The sequence below is a fragment of the Mandrillus leucophaeus genome, unplaced genomic scaffold (genome assembly GCF_000951045.1).
Source record: "Mandrillus leucophaeus isolate KB7577 unplaced genomic scaffold, Mleu.le_1.0 Scaffold826, whole genome shotgun sequence".
NCBI lineage: Eukaryota > Metazoa > Chordata > Mammalia > Primates > Cercopithecidae > Mandrillus > Mandrillus leucophaeus.
This window is the reverse complement of record NW_012108986.1, coordinates 803,258-826,711: the sequence shown is the minus strand read 5'-3', so window position 1 is coordinate 826,711 and position 23,454 is coordinate 803,258. Positions and strand designations below refer to the sequence as shown.

General features: G+C 36.6%; 1 protein-coding gene across 1 annotated transcript in view; it reads right to left on the bottom strand.

The window, feature by feature from the left end:
• Positions 1-23,454, bottom strand: part of WWP1 (WW domain containing E3 ubiquitin protein ligase 1) — a 104,681-nt gene that overhangs the window by 13,366 nt on the left and 67,861 nt on the right. The window contains 7 exon segments of the mRNA XM_011968056.1: positions 4,548-4,668; positions 8,712-8,852; positions 8,944-9,077; positions 14,443-14,602; positions 18,529-18,617; positions 21,471-21,542; positions 21,650-21,725. Coding sequence (XP_011823446.1) covers positions 4,548-4,668; positions 8,712-8,852; positions 8,944-9,077; positions 14,443-14,602; positions 18,529-18,617; positions 21,471-21,542; positions 21,650-21,725 — 793 coding nt within the window.

The following is a 23,454-nucleotide window of genomic DNA, read 5'->3' as shown; positions in this document are numbered from 1 at the left end:
TAATTTATCCAGCTTCTCTAGGAATATTCTACATATGTGAAATTTTCAAACAACCTCAACTTGTATATGAAATGAACATTATTTTAGGCATAGTAAAATATGTAATACTTATCTCTTAGTTTTTTTCATAAGTCAACTTTGAGCTATAATTTACATAGAATAAAATGCACGAACTTAGGTATATAGTTAGAAGATTTTCAACGATGTATACACCTGTGTAACCACCATGACAATCAAGATATAGAATATTTCCATCACATCCCTTTTTGTAATCAAAACCATATCCTCACCTGTAGTTTCAGGTGATCAGTGATTTCACCACAGATTATATTTGTCCTTTTAAGAATGTCATGTATATGCATACATCCATATTTGTGTCATATATAGTGCATACACATATACACACATCCTCTTTTGTTTTTCCCACTCAACATGTTTTTGAGATTCATCCATGCTGTAGTTCATATTTTCTATCACTGAGTAGTATTCCATTATATGAATATACAACAATTTGCTTATCCATTCACTTGTTAATTCATTTAGGTTACTTTCAATTTTTAGCATTGATGAATAAAGTGATTAACATTTATGTACAAGTCTTTGTTTAGATAGATATTTCATTTCATTTTAATAAACACCTAACAGTAGAACTGGTAGGCCATAAGGTAGATGTACATTTAACATTAGAAGAAACTACCAACACTATCTCAAAGTGGTGTTTTGATTTGCATTTCCCCAATTACTAATAAGCATTTTTCCATGTATTTACTTGCCATCTGTGTATCTCCTATTGTGAAGTGAGCCTTTGTCTATTTAAAAATGTTTTCTTGTCTTTTTATTGAGTTCCATGAGTTTTTTGTTAATATATTCCAGATATAAGATCTTTGTCTCAACAGTTTCTCCCAGTGTGTAGGTTACTTTTTCATTTAATGGTATCTTTTCAAGAGCAGTTTTTAGTTTTGAAGAAATCCAATTTATCCATATTTTTCTTTCATGGTTATTACTTTTTGTGTTCTAAAAAACTTCTGCCTGCATCAAGATTTCTCTCATGTTTTCTTTTTCACTTTCACATTCAGACTTATAATTCTCTTTAATTGTAAGCATGAATAATTTTATGGGCAGAGGTAAGGTCAAAGTTAATTTTAAATATGGACTGAAGTAGGTTCATAGTTAATTTTCTTCCATATGGACATTCAGTTGATTCAACATCATTTGTTGAAAAGATATTCCCTTTCCACATTGAAATATCTTAGCACTTTTGCTGAAAATCAGTTGACAATATAGGGTCTACTTCCAGACTTTCTAGTGTTCCACCAATTTGTCTATTCTTTCACAAATACCACATTATCTTATTTACTATTAGAAATAAGTCTTAAAATCAGGTGATGTAAATCCTCCAAGTCTGTCCTTTCTCAAAATTGGCTCTGCTCTTCTAGGGCCTCTGTATTTCCTTCTAATTTTGAAATCAGCCTATCACTTTCTATAAAAAAATTCTGCTGAGATGTTGAATCTCTAAATCAATTTGGAGAGAACTGACAGTTTAACAATATAACATGGTATATCTCTTCATTTATTTAGGTCTTCCTTAATTTTTCTGAGCAGTTTTGAGTTTTTGGTATAGAGGTCTTGTGTGTTTTTGATTAAATTTGCTCATTTTTTGATGCTTTCACAAATGAAACTAAAATCTTAATTTTAAGTGTCTGTTGCTAATACATAAAAATACAATTGATTTTTAAAGTATTAAAATTGTACCCATGCCTTATTAAATTCACCTTATTTCTAGTAGTTTTTTGGTGGGTTACCTAGGATTTTCTAATCTAAGCTGAAAATCATGTTTTCATCTGTGAATATAGGCAGTTTTACTTATTTCCCATCTTTATGCTTCTTATTTCTGCTTTTGCCACTGGCTAGGGTATTTGGTAAAATATTGAATAGAAGTGGTAAGAGTAGACATCTTTGCCTTTTTCCAAAACTCAATGGGAAACTTTCAAAATATTACCATTTAGAATAATGCTAAGGTTTTTTGTTGTTGATGATGATTCCCTTTATCAAACTAAGAAAGTTGCCTTCTATTCCTAGTGTGGTAGCGGTTTTCATAAAGAATGACTACTATATCTTCTTAAGCATTAAACAGATATTAACCTATAAAAGGGGGTGTGATTATGCATAGCCATTATTGTGAATAATAGTATGAATAACCGTTACTGTGATAAGAGAGCCAATGAATGGCAGCAGACGGAAGAACAACAGACTAGGAGTAAAACTTAAGACAAAGCAAAACAAGACAAAATCTATTTTCTCACACAGCTCTGCACTCTTAATTGATTAGCCCTCTTAATTGTACTTTTAATTGATTAGGTCAAGGCAAATAATCATAAAGGGCTTCAGTTACCTTATATGTAAAAGAAAAGTATCATATGGCCTTCCGACACACAGGGCAGTATGTGAGAACATTATACACCCTGCCAAGGGTACATAAACTACATGTTCCTATTCTTATGCTTCTTGATCTCCTGTTTTAATTTCATCTCCACTTCAATACAAGGCTCCCACTATAACATCCCTCTTTGAGTGCACCTCTAAAATAGGCATTCTTAATTGGAGGTATGGAGTATTTAGGTGTATGAATTTAGAGGATGCAAGATGTCTGTCTTCAGATTAAAAATGAAGTCTGTGGTTTTTAAAAAGATTAATAAATACTACTCTAAAAATGTCTTCCATGCTAATCTTCTAATATGTTTCTGTTAATTTGTGTAAGCAAACTGTTAAGAAAGATGTTAACCAGGATTAGTGACGGTCTATGTCAGCCAGGCTCAGAGTCCTGGTTTTCATATATATCGCCTTTCCATATCCACAGCTTTTGTATCGGCAGATTCAACCAATGGTGGATTGAAAATATTTGAGAAAAAGAATAATACAACAATTAAAAAAATAAAAAAATTAAAAATATAGTATAATAACTATTTACCATAACATTTGCATTGCATTAGGTATTTATAAGGAATCTAGAGATGATTTAAAGTATAAGGGAGAAGTGTGTAGGTTATATGCAAATACTATACTATTATATACTGTAACCGTAAGGACTTGAGTATCCATGGATTGTGGTGTCCACAGGTGCCCTACAGAACCAATCCCCCACAGATACCTAGGGATGACTGTACTTCCAGAGTTGCTAGAAGGCTTAATTCCTACATAGGAATATTACTGTATGAAATTTAAAGTACTGTTTTTCATATGTATGTTTGATTACATGAAAGAACCAAGTTTCTTAATAAAAGGCCCAATATGGCTACAGTTAAAATAGCACACCCAAAGCAGGCAGAGAGGAAATGCCAAGAACTATTCAAATGCCCAGCCTATGTCCTAACTTCATATGGGCAAATAAGACTTAGAAAATTCTTGATAATTAATCATTAGGGAAATGCAAATCAAAACCACAATGAGATATCCCCTCCCACCCATTAGGGTGGATACTATTAAAAAAACAAGCAAAAAAAAAAAAAAAAAGAAAGAAAGAAACAGAAAATAAGTGTTGGGAAAGATGTAGAGAAACAGGAATCTTTCTACATGTTTAACAGGAATGTAAAATGATGCAACTGATCTAGAAAACAGTATGGTAGTTCCTCAAAAAATGAAACAGAGGTTTACCATATGATCCAACAACACTACTCCTGGGTACATATCCAAAAGAAACAGGATCTCAGAGAGATATGTGTACACCTGTGTTCACAGCAGCACTATTCACAACAGCCAAAAGATGGAAGCCACAGAAAGGTCCCTTGAGGGACGAACGGATAATACCATGTGGTAGTGTACATACCTATAATGGAGTATTATTCGGTCTAAAAAAGGAAGAAAATTCTGACACATGCTACAGGACAAATGAACCTTGAGGATATTAGGCTGAGTGAAATAACCCACTCACGGAAAGTAAAATACTGTATGATTTCACTCATAGGAGGTATCAACAGTAGTCAAACTCACAGAAACAAAGTAGAAGGGTAGTTGCCAGGGGCTGGGGAAAGGGGAACTTGTCTAATGGATATAGAGTTTCGGTTTTGCAAGAGGAAAAAATTCTGGCGATTGGATGCACAATGTGAATATATTTAACATTACTGAACACTTAGAAATAGTTAAGATGGTATATTTTAAGATATATTTTATCGCACACCTGATATACTTCTACCAAGTCTAAATGTAGTTAAGACCACTAACAACTCATGACTTAAAACTCTGATCTTTGAAGCAACTCACTACTAAACTGAAATTTCAGAATTATTAATAATGTTCCAATAACTCTTCAAGACCCCTAACAACTGACACTGATTGATGATTTTGTGCTCATGGCATTATATAGTTCAGAGAACATAACTAAGACTCTCACCCAATGCTAGAATAAATACCACCTTGACATCAGGACAAATGAGAGGATTCAAGATTGTGCTACAGGATTTTAAAATGTGTGAACACTGTTCTGTAAAAGCACAAAATTAGTCCCTCCCCCCACTAACATTCCCTACAATAGCAAAATAAAAGGGCCTAACCTCTAATTCTTTTTCATCGAAGTACTGTAGCCACTGAAGAGGAACAACTTCATTAAAACCATCAAGGAAAGCTTTGGTCTGTTCTTGTACTCCTCGAGAAAAACGCCATTCTGTCATTAAACTGAAAATAAAGATGGTATTTAAAAATAGGTAATTTATATGTGAAGTAAAATACTTAAAAACACCAAGAACTTCTATAGTTCTTTCTCTTTTTCTAAATATGCCACATATATATATACACATATAAATGTGATGTGTGTGTATATGTATGTATGCACATAATTTTAGAGTTAACACATTCGAGGAAATCAGTTCTAGCACATTGGCAACTATTAAAAAGGATGCTTTTAAGATAAATAGGAAAGAAAAAACAGAAAAAAGAAAGAAAATAAATAGGAGGTTCCTCACTATTTAGTAAGATAGCCAAATTCTAGCACTAATTATTTCCTGTTTATATCTAGACAAATACATCCAAACATCATGTGCTCACCGGGAAAGGAATAGCTAGTCATTTAACAGGCTGTCCTTACACCAAGCATTGCCATGACAGACCTGAGGACTCTGACTCAAAGCCTTCCACACCAGGGAGGCAAGGGATTGTCTCAGTAGTATGTAATGACCATATGTCCACAGGCCATGGACTGGTGAGGGCTTATCGTCTGAGAGGGCTTAAGGCTGGAGAACAGGTTCTTTACTTGCTGGTTTATTGGAAAACATGAAGATTTCCTAACTAGAATAGAAGAACTCAAGATGAAAACAAAACATTCTGAAGAGACACATATAAAGCAGCTATAAGAGCACGGAAGTATGATAGAAATGAAATAAGGAAGAAAATGTGTCAGTGACACAAAATCTGTAATAAAAGGAGATTCCAAAAGGAGGTGGATCTGGAAAGAACTACCTAGAGAAGCAGCATACACTACCTCATACAGAGAAGCCACAGATTCTAGCAGATGAAAAGAAAGCCAAGCTGTTCCCACTCCTCTCATTTCTAACTGTTCTTTTTGTTTTCTAGAGGAAGCTGGCCTTATGCTTTTCTAAGGCTGCCTCTAAAACTTTTCTTCAATTCCTAAACCCTCTTTGTCCCGTATCCTCAACTCCAACTCCAACTTTTCTTCCCATTTGTCCACAAACGTGTTCAGACTATTCTTTTCCAAAAACCCTTCCTTTAACCCAGTGTCTCTTTTAAATTACTCTCTGTCCTCTCTTTACCACCACACTCATTATAAGAGTACACCACACTCAGTGTTTTCACTTGCTCACCTTCTATTCAACCAAATTTTAAACCAAGGTAATTTTAAACCTGGCTATCATTGTAGGCTTCACTATAGCCACTAATTCTCACCATCAACTTATCCCCTTAATACGTCAATTCTGCTCTTGCTGTTTTCCCTGTCCCAAAATCTCCCTCTATCAGGCAAGCTTTCATGTATCTTTTTTTTTTTTTTCTTTTAACATAAGGTCTCAGTCTGTTGCCTGGTTCACTGCGGCCTTGACCTCCCTGGGCTCAGGTGATAGTCCCACCTCAGCCTCCCTAGTGCCTGGGACTACAAGCACATGCCACCATGCCCAGCTAATTATTCTTAACATTTTATTTATTTATTTATTTTTGTAGAGATGAGGTTTCGCCACGTTTCTCAGGCTGGTCTTGAACTCCTGGGCTCAAGTGATCCGCCCACCTCAGCCTCCCAAAGTGCTGGTATTACAGGCAGGAGCCACCAGCCTCTCATGCATCTTTTAAGATGTAACCTAATACATAATGTCTTATGAAGTACTTTCCTGACTCCTCCCAGTAGAAACAATACCTCTCTTCCTACTTTAGATTCCAGTGGTACTTCATATATATTTCTACCATTCATTTACTTATAGCTTCACTGATGGCCTATTTTGTGCACTAAAAATAAGGTATCACAACTAAACAAGAGTGTTATCATATAATTCTCAAAAGCAGGATTAAAAAATAAGACTAAAGTCTGTTATTATTTGAAACTGAAACAAAATCCTCCAAAAATTGCTGCATTCATGATTAGCTATGAATAGTATTACAGTGGTAAAATGTTTTGAAACAGTGCTTAACTTTACAGAAAGTGAATATAAATCTTACATGGTAAGATTTTATTTAGACTGCTTTTGATATTTGAAACCACTGACAGCATTTTTTTAACCACTCAGGTTGTGGTACTTATTTTTGTTGGACTTTGTGGAAGGCTCAGGCTTAACAAATAAAAAAAAAAGTCCAGTGCCTTATGCATGATCTTTCTGAATATATTTTCCTCAAAATCTAGTGTTACTGTTTTTTTCCAACTAGTGTAATAAATGCACGCTGCAGAACAAAGCAAAACAAAAATATCTAACAGAGTACAAAAGTACAAAAGAAGAAAATCAGCTATTGCTAATTTCTCTCACTCAGAGATGACTGGTTTAGCAGAAAAAGAAGAGGCCAAGAATGTCAAGCTAAGAAGGGTACATTGAAGTTGGTAAGCAGAAACACCAAGGATGTAAATTTGAAAGGCCATAGCAATTTACAAGAAGGGAAAAAAGAATGGCTGTGACATTTTACAAAAGCCACATAGCAATATCTATTAAATACTTTTTGACCAAGTAACTTCACTTTTTAAAAATCTAGCCCACAAAACAAGTAGCAGGATGTATGGATTCATGCTTAAGGAAGTTTTCTGCTGTCTTGTTTGCAGTGGCCCAAACTGGACACAACCTAAATGATCTCTATTGACAGGAATAGCTGAAAAATATAGGAAAAAAACCACCCCAGTTTACCTAGCTATTAAAAAATGAGCTAGATTTAACTGTACTGTCCTTAAGACAAAAAAGTAAGATACAGAGTAATGTGTATAATCCAATCCCATTTTCAAAACAAATATAAAAAACAAAAAATCTGAAAGAGACAGAGATGACAGCTAGCATCTAAGAGGGTGAAAATGGTAGTACTATTCATAGAAGACATCAGTAGGAGAAAATATCTAGGAAAAATGAAAAGTTTGATTTTAGACCTATGACATTTTAAGATGGGTCATCTGTAGTTCACGTGTTGGCAAATTACGGCCCGTGGGCCTAATCATCTGGTTTTTTTGTCCCCAGCATTTGAGCTAAGAATAGTTTTTACATTTTAAAAAAATGACTGAAAAATATTAAAAGTATTTTGGGATATGAAAATCATACAAAATCAAATTTCAGTGTCTACAAGTGTTTTACTGGAACACAGCCACACATCTATTTATACACTGTCTATGGTTACCTTTACACTATACCACAGAGGTGAGTAGTTGCAATAAGAAATGTGGCCTGTAAGCCTAACAAGTTTACTGCCTGGTTCTTTCCTGAAAATGTCTGGATTTACCTGGCTGGCAAATGGAAGTTATTTCTAAAGTTCAGATATAACTTTAAACAGAAAATTGAAGCTATGTTAGCAGAATATTTAGATAAGCAGGTTGAAATAAAATCTTGGAAAAATGCCTACATTTAGGAAATTGGAGATTTAGAGAACCGTCATTAAAAAAGTGCAAGTGACCAGGAGTGGTGACTCATGCCTGTAATCCCAGCATTTTGGGAGGCTGAGGAAGGAGGATGACTTGAGGCCAAGAGTTTGAGACCAGCCTGGGCAATACAGTGAGACCCTGTCTTTACAAAAAAAACAAAAACAAAAACAAAAACAAAAACAAAAAAACCATTGTTTTAAATTAGCTGGGAATAGTAGTATAAGCCTGCAGTACCAGCTACTCAGGAGACTAAGGCAGGAGAATAGCTTGAGCTCAATGGTCAACCATGCCACTACTACAGCCTGAGCGACAGAGTGAAACCCTCTCTGAAAAAAAAAATTTTAAAACAAGAGAATGTAAGGAAAATCAGTATGACATAGGATCATGGAATTCAAGAAAACACTGAGTTTCAAGAAAGAGGCTATGGTGAGCACTATTTAAAAACCTAAGTTAAAAAAGGGAAAATGACATGGAAAGGGAAATGGTAGAATGGTTACAGCAAATGGCAGTGGGAAAATGAAGCAACATACATTCTCTTTTTTCAAGAGCACTGGTACTGGTGAGAAGAACTTCCCAAAGGCATGAAAAGGGGATGAAATTAAGGGTACAGAGAAAGGATTTAGTTCTGAAGTGTTCTAGAAATTAAGCTTAATAAGGTATATCGCCTTACCCAATATATTCATCTTTGTTCTCCTCAGTCACCAGAATATTGGAACCTCCCAATTTCAGGTCATGTGAAGTAACTTTTCCCAAAATCTCCATGTCAACAGAAAAGTACATTTCTAAGCCACATTCTTCAATGTTGTTATCTCTGGGTGAAATAAATATATATACACCAATTAACAAAATGAAACAAAATGAGTTTCAAAAAAATGACTTATTGCAAAACAAAATCTTCAAACCTTATCCAGATAAGGGAGTTATAAAATTCAGTATCAATAGATTCCAAATCCTTAATAGTAAGTTTTTTACTTAACATACGCTTGTAGAATGGTAAAGAGAAACCAGTATCGATAAACTTTCCATGAAATAGTGCCTGCAAAGAAAAATGAAAAATTTTATTTAAAATTTGCAAAATAACAATTTCTTAGAGAACAATGATAACAGAAAAATCATGAGACTTTACAAGTAAACAAAGCATTCAGTAAGTGAATGGCATAAATCATGAAAACTAAAATATTATATAAAATGCTAGGTATGAAAAACAAAGTTAAAACAAAATCTATTTTATACATACAGCTATATAACATGTATCAAAAACTGTATAGGATGATACAAGACTTCTGTTACCATACCCTGCCTCAATCTTCCTAAATGTTTTATAAATTGAATTAACCTAATTGGATAACGAAATAGAAAAGGGCTCTGTGCACCTGAAAAGGCAGCTCCCCCGTTCCTTTCTTACTCTCACTGCTGCATGTGAGGCTTTTAGGACTAACCTCACTGTGCCTTTGCTCCTATTCAGAACAGCCAACCCAGGAAGCCCCAGACTCCCAGCAATGTGAGGGAACTAAAAAAATCCACTGAAGCTATCAATACTACCTTAGCCCCCTCATGAAGTTATGTCTTCCCTTACTCAGTTTAGATTCCATAGTCAATCATTAAAATAACTACCTTCAAGGTGGGGCGCGGTGGCTCACACTTGTAATCCCAGCACTTTGGGAGGCTGAGGCAGGTGGATCATGAGGTCAGGAGATCAAGACCATCCTGGCTAACACAGTGAAACCCTGTCCTTACTAAAAATACAAAAAATCAGCTGGGCATGGTGGCACGCACCTGTAATCCCAGCTACTCAGGGGAATGAGGCAGGAGAATTGCTTGAACCTGGGAGGTGGAAGTTGCAGAGAGCCAAGATCACACCACTGCACTCCAGCCTAGGTGACAGAGCAAGACTCTGTCTCAAATAATAAAATAAAATAACTCCCTTCAAACCCTACCTCCGCCAGTGTATTCTAGCAAAATCCCAAGCGCAGCTAAATTCAACTCTCAGGTTACTCAATGTCTGTACCTAGGCAATGGAACATGCTAGAAATGCATAAACAACCAAGCTGACTCCTCCATGACCAACAGTCATATTTCATCACTGGTTTGTTTCCTGGTAATCACATTTCCCACTGCATTCACTCTCCCACTTTCCTAGATGACTATTTCATTCCTACCCCTCTTTCCTCAAATACTTACTTCTCCCTGCTCCTTATTCTGAGTTGATGATCTTACTTCCTATTTCACAGAGGAAACAGAAGCAACCACAAGAGAACTTTTGTGTGTTCTACTGTATCTGCTCACTACTAGCATCTGAATGCATATAATCTTATTACAGATAATCTTTCTATCAACTAGTATGTGTGCTAAATAAATCTCTTCCTCTCTCCAACTCAAGTCCATTGCTCTCATATTCCTTATATTCTGACTTTATCAAATTCTTTATCCTCTAACTTGGTAGTATGGTTTAGATGTTTCTCTCCTCCAAATCTCATGTTGAAATGTGATCCCCCAGCTGGCTTCTTCATACAGAAGAATGAAACCAGAGTGCTACCTCTCATCATACACAAAAATTAACTCAAGATGGACTAAATACTTAAATGTAAGACCTAAAACTATTAAAATCCTAGAAGAAAACCTAGGAAATGCCCTCTTGATATTAGCCTTGAGAAAAAATCTTCTAAGTCCTCAAAAGAATTGCAACAAAAACAAAAATTGATAAATAGGACATAGTTAAACTAAAGAGCTTCTGCACAGCAAGAGAGGGAGTAAACTAACCTACAGAATGGGAGAAAATATTCATAAACTATGGATCCAACAAAGGTCTAATATCCAGAATTCATAAAGAACGTAAGCAAATCAACAAGAAAAAAGAACCCCATTAAAAAGTGGGCAAGCATAAACAGACACTTCTCAAAAGAAGATATATAAGCAGCTGCTGGGTGTGGTGGCTCACACCTGTAATCCCAGCACTTTGGGAGGCTGAGGTGGGTAGATCACCTGAGGTTAGGGGTTTGAGACTGGCCCAGTCAACATGGTGAAACCCCATCTCTATTAAAAATACAAAAATTAGCTGAGTTTGGTGGTGCACGCCTGTGGCCCCGGCTACTCAGGAGGTTGAGGCAGGAGAATTGCTTGAACCCAGAAGGCAGAGGTTGCAGTGAGCTGGGATAATGCCACTGCATTCCAGCCTGGGTGACAGAGTAAGACTCTGTCTCAAAAAAATAAAATAAAAGACATATAAGCAGCCAACAAATACATGAAAAAATGCTCAACATCACTAATCATCAGAGAAATGCAAATCGAAACCACAATGAGACACCATCTCATACCATCATACCAGTCAGAATGGCTTTTGTTAAAACATTAAAAAATAATAGATGTTGGCAAGGCTGCAGAAAAAGAAGAGACATATACTTTGTTCAGAATGTAAATTAGTTCAGCCACTTTGAAAAGCAGGTTGGAAATTTCTCAATGAACTAAGAGTTGAACCACCATAAGAATCAGCAATACAGTTACTGGGTATAGATATCCAGAGGAAAATAAATTGTGCTACCAAAGGACGCATGCACTGTACATTTGCCACAGCGCTACTCACAATAGCAAAGACAGAATAAATCCAGGTGCCCATCAGTGGTGGACTGAATAAAGAAGATGTGGTACATAAGCACCATGGAATACTATTCAGCCATACAGAGAATGAAATCATATCCTTTGCAATAACACAGATGCAGATGGAGGCCATTTTCTCAAGCCAACTACCGAATACTACATGTTCTTACATACAGGTGGGAGCTCAGCACTGGGCACACATGGACATAAAGATGGGAAAACTAGACACCTGGGGATTACTATGGGAGGGAGAGAGGGAGGAAGGCAAGGGTTGAAAAACTACCTATTGGGTACTATGCTCACTACCTGAGCATGATGGGTTCAATCACACCCCAAACCTCAGCATCATACAATATAACTTTTTAACAAACCTGCACATGTACCCCCCGATTCTAAAATTAAACCAGAAAAACAAAGAAATTTGACTTGCAATGAAGAGATTAATGCCCTGGTGAGTTCTCACTCTATTAGTTCCCTACAGAGCTGGTTGTTAACAAGAGTGTGGCACTTCCTCCCCACCCTTGCTTCCTCTCTCATCATGTGACTTTCATACACGCTGCCTCTCCTTCTGCCATGAGTGGAAGCAGCCTGAGGCCCTCACCAGAAGCAGATGCTGGCAACACGCTTCTTGTACAGCCTGCACAGTCAAACAAACGCCTTTTCTTTATAAATTATCCACCCTCTGGTATTCTTTTACAGCAACACAAAACAGACTAAAATATTTAGTCATCACTATCAGCAATACAAATGTTTTATTCTCCTCCCATTTCGACTCCATAAGCATTTCTAGTTAGTGACCAATTCCCTACGATTCCTTGTTTATATTTGCTGTATCCACTCTCCCTCCATTCTCTCTTGATTTTACTCTCATCAGTCTTTCCACCCTACCACTCATGAATAATCTTCACCTTTGCAGATACAATGGTCAAATCGCAGGCTTCATCTTGCTCAGCCTATCAGTAACATACGACAGGGCTGATCATGTCTTCCTTCTTGAAACACACTTCCTTCTTCCCTTGTCCTTTGGGGACCACTCCTATTTGATTCTACTACCTCAGAACTTTTGCTGGTTACTTATCTCCCTGACTTATAATTGTCCTTGAACAACTTCTTCATCCACACTCACTCTGTAAACAATCATATTGCCTTTTAATACTCTCTGTGTGCCAAGAATTCCCAAATGCCTATCTCCAAATTAAATATCCTTTCATTGCCAGACTTATACCTCCAACTATCTCTTTTACATCTCCATTTGGATGTCTACTTCAAACTTAACAAGCCAAACCTAAATATTCTTGATTTCTCCCACCCCCAAAATTTGCAACCAGACAACCTGGCCATAAGTATTGTTGCCATACTTGACTCTCTCTCACACCCTGCATCTAATCTGTCAGAAAACTGTTAGTTCTAACTTTGCAATATACCCAGAATCCAAACCACTTCTCACTTCCTCCACTGCTAGAAGACACAAGTCCAAGCCACTATTATCTTTCACCTGGATTGTTACAAATGATTTTCCTGTTTTTATCCATGTTTTCCTATGCCCCCAATTATAGTCTGTCTTCTACATGCCGGTAAAGCAAGCTTAATAAAATTTAAGTCAGATCATGTTAGTTAGATCATGTCACTCATTGCCCTACTCAACTCTTACATGAATTTCCTAAAGGTCCCAACACAGCATCTCTCAATCTCATCTCCTACTACATTCTCTCTCATATCCTCTGCTGCAACTATACTGGTCTCTTTCTCAATCAAGAATGCACTCCCACATTAGAGCCTTTGTCTTGCTGTTCCCTAAGCTTAGAATAGTCTTCAAGGTATCTGCATGATTCAGTCCCTAGCTTTCTTCAATTTCTGTTCATGTGTCATCCATCAGTGAGGCTTCCTTTAACCATATAAAAAAAGCAACACATTCTTTCCTTCAGAATGTATCTATTGATTATTTGTTTCTATCTAATGGAATTTAGGTCCCTGAGAACAGGGACGTGTATTCTTTTCATCTCTGGAGCCTAGAACAGTGCTTGGCATTACAGTAGGCTGTCAATAAATTTTTGCTGAATGAATTAATAGGTAATAAAGTGCAAATAAATAGGTAAATAAATAAATACAAACACTTCCCAAAAGACAATAGTTCCATAAAGGCTTCTGCAAAGCTCTAAAAATTCCAAAAACAATCAAATACAATTATTAGATAGCTAAGATTTTCCTTGTATTGAAAAGCAGGCTGGGAGTGGTGGCTCACATTTGTATTCTGAGCACTTTGGGAGGCTGAGACAGGTGGATCACTCGAGCCCAGGAGTTTGAGACCAGCCTGGGCAATATAACGAAACCCCATCTCCACTAAAACTACAAAAAAATTAGCTGGCATGGTGGCATGAGCCTGTAGTCTCAGCTACTTGGGAGGCAGAGGTAGGAGGATTGTTTGAATCCGCAAGGGGGAGGTTGCACTGAGATCATGCCACTGCACTCCAGCCCGGGAACAGAGTGTGATCCTGTCTCAAAAGAATTAAAATTTTTTCTATTAAAAATAAACAAATAAAAGTAGTCATACTATAAATGAGTTTTAATTTTAAAAATGAAAGGACTTTTAAAGACTAAGTGGCTGTATAAACATAATCTTCATATTCATAATCTTGATTTTATACAGGTACTCAAAAAATGTATTTTTATACTCTCCAGGGAAACTTTATTGGTAATAAAATTTGTGAATAGCAAATATAATGCTTATCTTTTTTTTAAAAAAAAGACTTCTCTAATACATTTGTAACAAATTTAAATAAATAAAAACAATAAAGTCAAGAACTCACCATGGCAATAAAACGACCAATGAAACAGAAGTATGAAAGATGGTCTGGATTAATGGTTGATGCTGGATTTATCTGCAGACAATAGTTGTTCTTGCCCGCATACTCAAATAAGCAATACATTGGGTTCAAAACTTCATGTGAAAGCAAGAAAAACCATTCTCTATAAGAAAGTAAGTCAAGGTTATTTTTTAGCATTAATATGTGAATTTAAAAACAGATCTTAAATATACTCATATATACATCATACCTCTGGCTCAATAGTCTTTAAGAACTCCACTGCCCAATTCCTCAGCCCTCCATCCATGTTCTTCTATGATCTGGCTCTCCATTTTAAGTTACCTGCTAGTTTCGATATGGCCAAACTACAAATTCACTGATCCTCATACAGATATAACATGCTTATTTGTATGCCACACTTTTGTTTGGATATGTCTCCTCAACTTCAACTCAGCTTAAATCCCACTTCAACAATTTTTGAAGCAATTTCCAGTGTATATGTATTAATATCAGTCACTGAATACTCTGTGGTAACAATCTCACAATATTAATTCATTTTTATGCACATGACTTGCCCCATCCATCAGACTGTAAGTTTCTCAAAGGCAAAAGCCATGTATTTTTTGTATTCTTAACTCTTACAAGCACTCCAGGACATATATACAATAGGTTTTAATATACATTCGCAGGTGATACTGAGATACACAGCACTGCTGCTATAGAACAGTTTTAACTTTATTGTCACTGCATTAAAAATGAAACTAACATTTAAAAGGTTAAATCTTTAAATATGATAAGCAATCTCTAACCTTTTAGCACTCATTTTAAAGTCCAATATACGAAATCTTCAACTAGATAAAGGTATTACAAGATAAACCCAATCTCTAAAAGATTCTTTTCAACAGCAATTTCTTCTAAAGAAGGGTTCCAAACTCAAATGCTTACAATGGTCTGTGAGTACAAGGGGCTTCCTTCTCTCACATTCTCTGCTTAGCCACAATCCTCCATTCCTTACATCCCTGCTAAATTATCGGTGTTAAGGAAGAAGAATTTCTAGGCATATTATCGTAGTCCTCAGACAACTGGGCAGCGGTGGACACTGCAGTGAAACAGAGCATATGCTAACCTACAGGGGAAACAGTGACTCTGATTCAGCCCACTGACGCCACGTGAGAAGGCAGGATTGTGGGTCGAGTGTTTTAAAGAGAAGTCAGAAATCTTCATTCTTAGGCATAATCTAATGATTTTCAAATGTCATCAAGTAATTTAAAAACTGTAAAATCACAATGAGGGCCACCTCTATGTAGGCTAGATCTGGTCTGGCAGCCTGTTAATAAATGCTTTTCTAAAACTTTTAAAACACAATCGCTGATACTGCCTGAAGGGTAGAGAAGGGAGTCCCTAAACAAAATCAACTAGAAATGGTAAACACCAATTCTTAAAACTAAGTCCAGTTGTAACATAGTAGTAGTTGAACCAAGTGACATCCCCCTATGATGAGGCTGAAGTAAGACATGCCCCAGGTAAGAGGACGGAGCAGGTCTAGTGAGAGTGTGTTTAGACACATATATAAAAACTAGGAATAAATCCTCCAGATGCTTCAGATAATTTTTAGCAAACAACAGACCAGAGGAAACTGAATCAATTCAAAAGAAGAATGGCTAAAACATGGCATCTAAACTTTCCCCTGATGCTAGCAGAAAAGGAAGAAAAATTCCTAACTAGCAAGAGGCAGAAGAATTAACTTTCAACATATTCTTCTCAATACTCTCAAATAAACTGAAGAGACACAAGAGGTTGAAAAAATTATGAGACAACAGATGAACTAGCAGAGCCTAAAGAAGAAAATGAAGAAAACAGTAAAACCACTAATGAAGAAAAACCACATTAGAAGCAGCAAAACGTAGGGCAGTACTGCAAACAGTGACATGAGGATAGGCTTGAGAAAAATCAAAGTAAAATGGAAAAGCACAAAGATAAAAATGATCAGAGAAAAGATGACAGACATGTAAGACTGACAAAGGAGATTCCACATACCCATGACTGATGTTCCTGAAGAAAAATGGAACAAACGGAACAGAAAAAATATTCAAAGACATAATAGAAGAAAACTTCCCTGACATTAAGGAAGATCTTAACACATTCCTAAAAAAAGATACAAAACAATCAACAGTGAAATTATTGAACTTCAAGAAAAAGGACTGTGTGGGCACCCAGAGGAAAAATAAGGTTCCTAGAAGGGGCTGGCCTCACACTTCACAGTACTAACATTCAGTGCTAGAAAACAGTAAAGCAATGTCTGAGTATTAGAAAAACAAGTGTGCGAGAAATTTATATCTAGTGAAATTGTTGTTTATATGTAAAAGCAACAGAGAACATTATGCAAAGACTGTAGGAATATATCAACCCTGTAAACTCTTTAATAAACCATTTCATGAATCTAACCCACCAATACACGAATTAAATAAAAAATTTAGGAATAAAAAATCATGTTATGGAGGAACTGGCTATATTCATTAAAACCATCAAAATATAAAACTTAGACCAAAATAGTTGAGGCAAATAAGGGCTCAGACAAGAATGTAAATGTTAATAAAGACACATTGTAAACATACCATACTTCCTCATTTCTAAGATGTACCTTTCTTATGTCTGAACATTTCTGAAATTGAGATAAACTCACAATAGATGCAATATGAACATTTATTGTGATAGGCAGTGTTTTGTTTCTGGAAAAGTCTAATGATGTTGTAATGAGGAAATATGCTAATATAAACAAAACTCTGATAATTCCACATATATTATCACATATCTGTTCCCACCAGTTGTACTTGATTCTGTATCTCTTTTTGCCAGCTGTGTTAAAACTGTGATTTTGTAATTCTGTACACCTCTAAAATGAGTTCAAAAAAGGAGTTGTTTTTATGAAAAGCAAGTTTGAATTCTTTAGAAAGATTTAATCAAAATGTTTTGCTAAACAATAGATTGTTGCCAAATTAGGCTGGGGCAGAACAAATAAGGGACAAAATAAAAAAAAAAAAAAAAAAGGATTTTCCACCCATACTGCTTCACAAGTGTCTACTGTTAACAATATATTTAGTGAATGTAGAAAACATTCCCAAAAGAGACTCAGATTAGACTAAAAACATAAATATAAAACCAACATACGATGTTACAATAGCAAAAAATAAGAATGTATGCATACTAATCCATTAATTATGATATTCCCATACAACAGAATATTACACAGACATTTTTAAAAAAGAAAATATTCAGACTAAGTGCTGTGCCTCACAACTGTAATCTCAGTACTTTGGGAGACCAAGATGCGGGAAATCTCCTGAGCCCAAGAGTTCGAGAACAGCCTAGGCAAAATTATGAGACCCTCATCTCTACAAAAAGCTTTAAAAACTTTCTTTTTTTTTTTTTTGAGATGGAGTCTTGCTCTGTTGCCCAGGCTGGAGTGCAGTGGCGTGATCTCAGTTCACTGCAAGCTCCACCTCCCAGGTTCACGCCATTTTCCTGCCTCAGCCTCCAGAGTAATTTTTTGTATTTTTAGTAGAGATGGGGTTTCACTATGTTAGCCAGGATGGTCTCGGTCTCCTGACCTCATGATCCGCCTGCCTTGGCCTCCCAAAGTGCTGGGATTACTGGCGTGAGCCACTGCACCCAGCCTTTAAAAACTTTTTTAAAAAAAAGAAGAAAAAAGAAATAAATTCACTCACTCACTCTGTGTGTGTGTGTGTGTGTGTGTGTGTGTGTATATATATATATGCTAACATAGAAAGATGTCCACACTACATTAAAAAACCAAAATCAGATCCTGCATTTTCTACACTTGTATGATTGTTAAAAAAGCAGCAAATATATAATACACATATATATGAATTTACACATATGTAAAGAAAATGTATAGAAAGATAACCAAGATAAGTAATAAAAATAATGGTTACCTTGTGTATTTTTGAGAAAAATTCTGGATTGTTAATTCAAAATTTTAATACAATATATTTACATATGTTTTCAAGAATACTTTCCCTGCATACGAGATACACTTATTTCAAGGCAGATATGTGTTTTTTATTTTACCTCGCTAGGCCACCATAATCAAGTCCTTCTTCTCCTCTAAATATTACATATAAGCGCCTCCTCAAGTCATAGGGTTTTAATGCCATAATCTAATTAAAAACAAAAACATGAATATTAAATACTCACATGCAGTACAAATTCCTTTCAAAACAATTTAAATTTAAACTGTATTTTCAAAATAACAGATTTCCTTATCTTATACAATGCTTTTAACTGAAGAGATGAATTGGTTTGTTTCACAAACTAGATAAAGACATACATATCAATCTCTTAAGCTTTTCCTGACTCACTTTCACATACAGTTGACCCATAAACAACATGAATTTAAGTCAACATGGTGACTGCACAGGTCCACTTATACTTGAATTTTCTTCAGCCTCTGCCAACCCTGAGAAAGCAAGGCCAAGCCCTCTTCCTCCTCCTCAGCCTATCCAATGTGAAGACAATGAAAATGAAGACCTTTATGATGATCCACTTCTACTTAATGAATAGTATAAGTATTTTATCTTCCTTATGATTTTCTAAAAAACATTTTTTCTCTAGCTTACTTTAAGAATACAGTATATAATACATATATCATACAAAATATGTGTTAACTGATTCTTTATGTTATTGGTAACGCTTCCAGTCAATGGTAGGTATTAGTAGTTCAGTTTTTGGGTCAATTTTTTTTTTTTTTTTTTTGAGACGGAGTCCCGCTCTGTTGCCCAGGCTGGCGTGCAGTGGCGCGATCTCAGCTCACTGCAAGCTCCGCCTCCCGGGTTTACGCCATTCTCCTGCCTCAGCCTCCCGAGTAGCTGGGACTACAGGCGTCCGCCACCTTGCCTGGCTAGTTTTTGTATTTTTTTTAGTAGAGACGGGGTTTCACCGTGTTAGCCAGGATGGTCTCGATCTCCTGACCTCGTGATCCGCCCGTCTCGGCCTCCCAAAGTGCTGGGATTACAGGCTTGAGCCACCGCGCCCGGCCATTTGGGTCAAGTTATATGTGGTTTTTCAACTGTGCAAGGGGTCAGCACTCCTAGCTCCTGTGTTGTTTAAGGGTCACCTATACTCTTTCCCCCTTCTGGTATTAAATGATAGTTCTATTTTGGGTTAACGGCAAGACAGGAAGAGCTTGACACAAAAGGCTTTTAAAGTTAAAAATATTATCTCCCCTGCTGGTTTCCCCAAACTGTACCAAAATCTTTCAACACGTGACTTGTAAATTTTTCTGACTAGCAGCACTTAGAGGCAAAAGACTTTGTTCTGCATCCTGCTTATACCGAACATTCCATTTCTCAGTAGGAAAGAAACTCAGCTATAATGACTAATTATTTATACAATGATGAATTTATCCACAGGCTAGTATAACTTAAAAACAATACCTATACCGAATTTTCATAATCTTTAATAGCTTACATCAAGGTTACTAGTAAGTAGGCTTTACTTTTGGATAGAAATACATTACATTCCACACATATGTCAGGACCAGAGCAAGACTGGCAGGTCTGGGTTGGAGCATAGCTCACCAGCATGCCTCCTTTGGGGCAGTCATGGGCTCAGTGCTATACATCAAATAGACCATGATTCTTCCCAAGACAGGGTAAAAAGCAAAATAAAGTCTTCTATGAATTCAGATGTATACTTACTAAAATCAACCCAAACAGAGGTTGACCTATTATTTACACTTAGTTTGCCAAGAATTTATTAACTCAAAAGAAAAAAATCAACTTGATAATAGTTTAAGTATTATGCCCAAAGTCCAATAGTAAAATTAAGCTATGGCTTGAAATTCTCTTGGGGCTCAGAGTATCATTACTTCATTCTGGCTTGTACAAAGTATAAATAAAAGTCCCTGTATGCCTGAGTACACAGCAAAATTTGGTTCATCACTGTGATACTAGAGGGAGAGGGAACAAGACGTCTCATTATGAAAAATTCTCCATCGGAAAAAAACTGACAATACAGTATTTGGATTATTTATCCTTAAATATTCTGCAGATGATTCAGGAAAGGTAGAAATACTGCATTCATTTATTCGCTCATCAAATATTTATTGAATACCCTCTATGTGCAAAGGCACTATTCTAGGTACTAGGCAGAACAGCAGTAAACCAATAGTCTCTGCTCTCATGGAGTCACATTCTAGTAAGGAAGACAAAATACACCATGTTGGGTGGTTATGAAAAAGAATAAAGCACCATAAATGGCTGGAATGTGACTGTGAGGGAGAAGAGCAGGACTGCCATCTTAAAATAGTAAGCTCAGAGAAGGTCTCTCTGAGATCACATTTAAACAGAAACGTAAAGGTGAGAATAAACAGTTATTAAAGGAATACTCAGATGGAATACAGTATCTACCAATTTAATTTTAATTTGAAAGCATTATCAAAACTTTGAGGTAATAAATTCTTAGCCAAGTATTAAGTGTCGAAACAAGAATCAACTCATTCCAAAAGCTGTTTAGGCTTTATTTTAGTAAATACACGTCTAAATTCATGATAGAATGATTGTCTCTCAGTCTCAGTACCTTCACCTATAACATGGAGATACAATAAGAGCTATCTCAAAGGGATGCTGTGAGGATGAATGAAATAAAATGAGAAATGTAAGATGCCGGTGTTTTACAAATGATATTCACTCAGTTTATGGTAGGGTTTAGTATAACTATTATTAAAATGGGCACTCAGGCCAGATGCAGTGGCTCAAGCCTGTAATCCCAGCACTTTAGGAGGCCAAGGTGGGTGGATCACTTGAGCCCAGAGTTCGAGACCAACCTGGGTAACATGGCAAAATTCCATCTCTATTAAAAAAAAAAAAAGGCACTCAGTAAGTGGCGGTGGCAGTCATTATTATTATAGCTGTGTTCTGGGTGGTTTAAAAATTTCTAAAACCCTAACTTTCTTTAGATGTACAGAATACAATGAGACAAATAATATTTTATTCTGCTAAAATCCTCCTTACCTGTTGGAAGGAATCTTCAAACAATGTCTGCCGGGACACATTGATCTTTACATGACTGGGTAGTGCATTAGACTAAAAACAAAAACAATATCATAATATCATCTAAGTTATAGTATATGTATTGTATAAAGATAACACTAAATTATTGTGAGTATAAGATTTATTTACCACTGTAGTACCTGGCACAAATAACGGAAGTGAGCAAGTTTCCACCTAAAGCTGCGTTCATAAGCAATTTGTGGACCACCTTTAGTTCTAAAGAAAAACAAAAAGAAACCAAATTAACTCATAATAAAGTTGAATACTTAGTATTCAGTATGAAATCAGAGGTCCTAAAGTCCTACAAAATACCACAGGAAGTTTTTTGCTGGGAGAGAAGGGTATACATACATGGTGGGCCAAAAGCAGCTCAAGTAATGGGGACTATTACAGCAGCAGGACACACACATACACAAAGAGGGACACTGTATTTATGCTGGGTCTTTGGTTAGTGAGTTAAATGAAATACCAAAGTCTACTACAGACTATTTCAAAGAAAATATTTGATAATCCTTAAATCTAAGGAGGACAGAGGCTCCAGACAGAAGAGACGTGGAAGGAAATTCTATCCCATCCTAAGTCTAACCTAAAACTCAAACAAATATTCCTGGAGATAATAAGCAGAGCAAAATCAAATTCCTAGAAACAACATTGTCATCCAGATGACGCGGTTCAGGCGGTCAGTGAGAGAAAAGGCAGAGTTGGTGGCATGGCACCTGGAAATACAGGTTTCACAACATGGTCTGACTCACAGTAACAGAGCCTGGATCTCTTCCCTATTGACTGAGGGCCTGACAAGCACAAATCACTTTCGTAATCTTAAGGAACACTTTGGAACAGATGAAAAACGTTCTCTTGCATTGTCAGGTTCAAGTGAATTCACTTATTCAAGCATTTACTGAAAGGATAGCTGGTACCTGGCTTTCTTCTAGACAGTGACAGCATTACTTATTAATAGGTAAAAATGCCTGTTTTGTGGAGCTTATGTACTAGTGAAGAGATAAGTAAAGTACAAATGTCTTATCACTCTTGACCTAAAACAATAAAAAAGGCATTGTTAAAAGGACAAAGGATAAGGAGTGATATGACAAGTATTTTGTAATTTTCAAAAGGGTAAAAAGAGTAGAGCTCATACACAAAGCGACATTTGAGCAAAAACATGAAGGAGAGGGCATAAGCCATATGGAGATTTGGGAAAAGAGCATACCAGGCAGATGGTGTAAGGGCTAAGACCCAAGGTGGAAGCTGACGGTGTTGAAGGCACAGCTAGTGGCCAATGAAGCTGGAACATGGTGAATGAGGAGGAGCGAAAACCAAGAAGAGGTTGAAGAGATGAGAGGGGTCAGATCCTGTAAGGCCATTAGCGTGCTTTTTACTCCAACTGAGATGGAAACCACTGAAGGGTTTTGTGCAAACAAATGGCTTTTAATTTAACTTTTGTTTTGGAAAGTCAGTCTCTGTGCTGTACGGAGAATAACACAACATTGTACAAGGTATGGGAAGAAAGCAGGGAGAGGACTCTGCTACCAAGCCAGGCAACAGACAATGGTAGCCTGGACCAAAATGGTGGCAATGGGGGTGGTGAGACAGCTGGACTCTAGATATGCTCTGAAGCTGAGTTAACTAGAATTCTTGATGGGCTGTTTGTAAGCTAGGAGAGAAAGAGGAGCTGTGGATGATTCCACATTTTTTTTTCTAAGATGGAGTTTTGCTCTTGTTGCCCGAGCTGGAGTGCAATGGTGCAATCTCAGCTCACTGCAACCTCTGCCTCCAGGGTTCAAGTGATTCTCCTGCCTCAGCCTCCTGAGTAGCTGGGATTATAGGCACACACCATCACGCCCAGCTAATTTTACCATGTTGGCCAGGCTGGTCTCGAACTCCTGACCTCAGGTGATCCACCCACCTCAGCCTCCCAAAGTGCTGGGATTACAGGCGTGAGCCACCA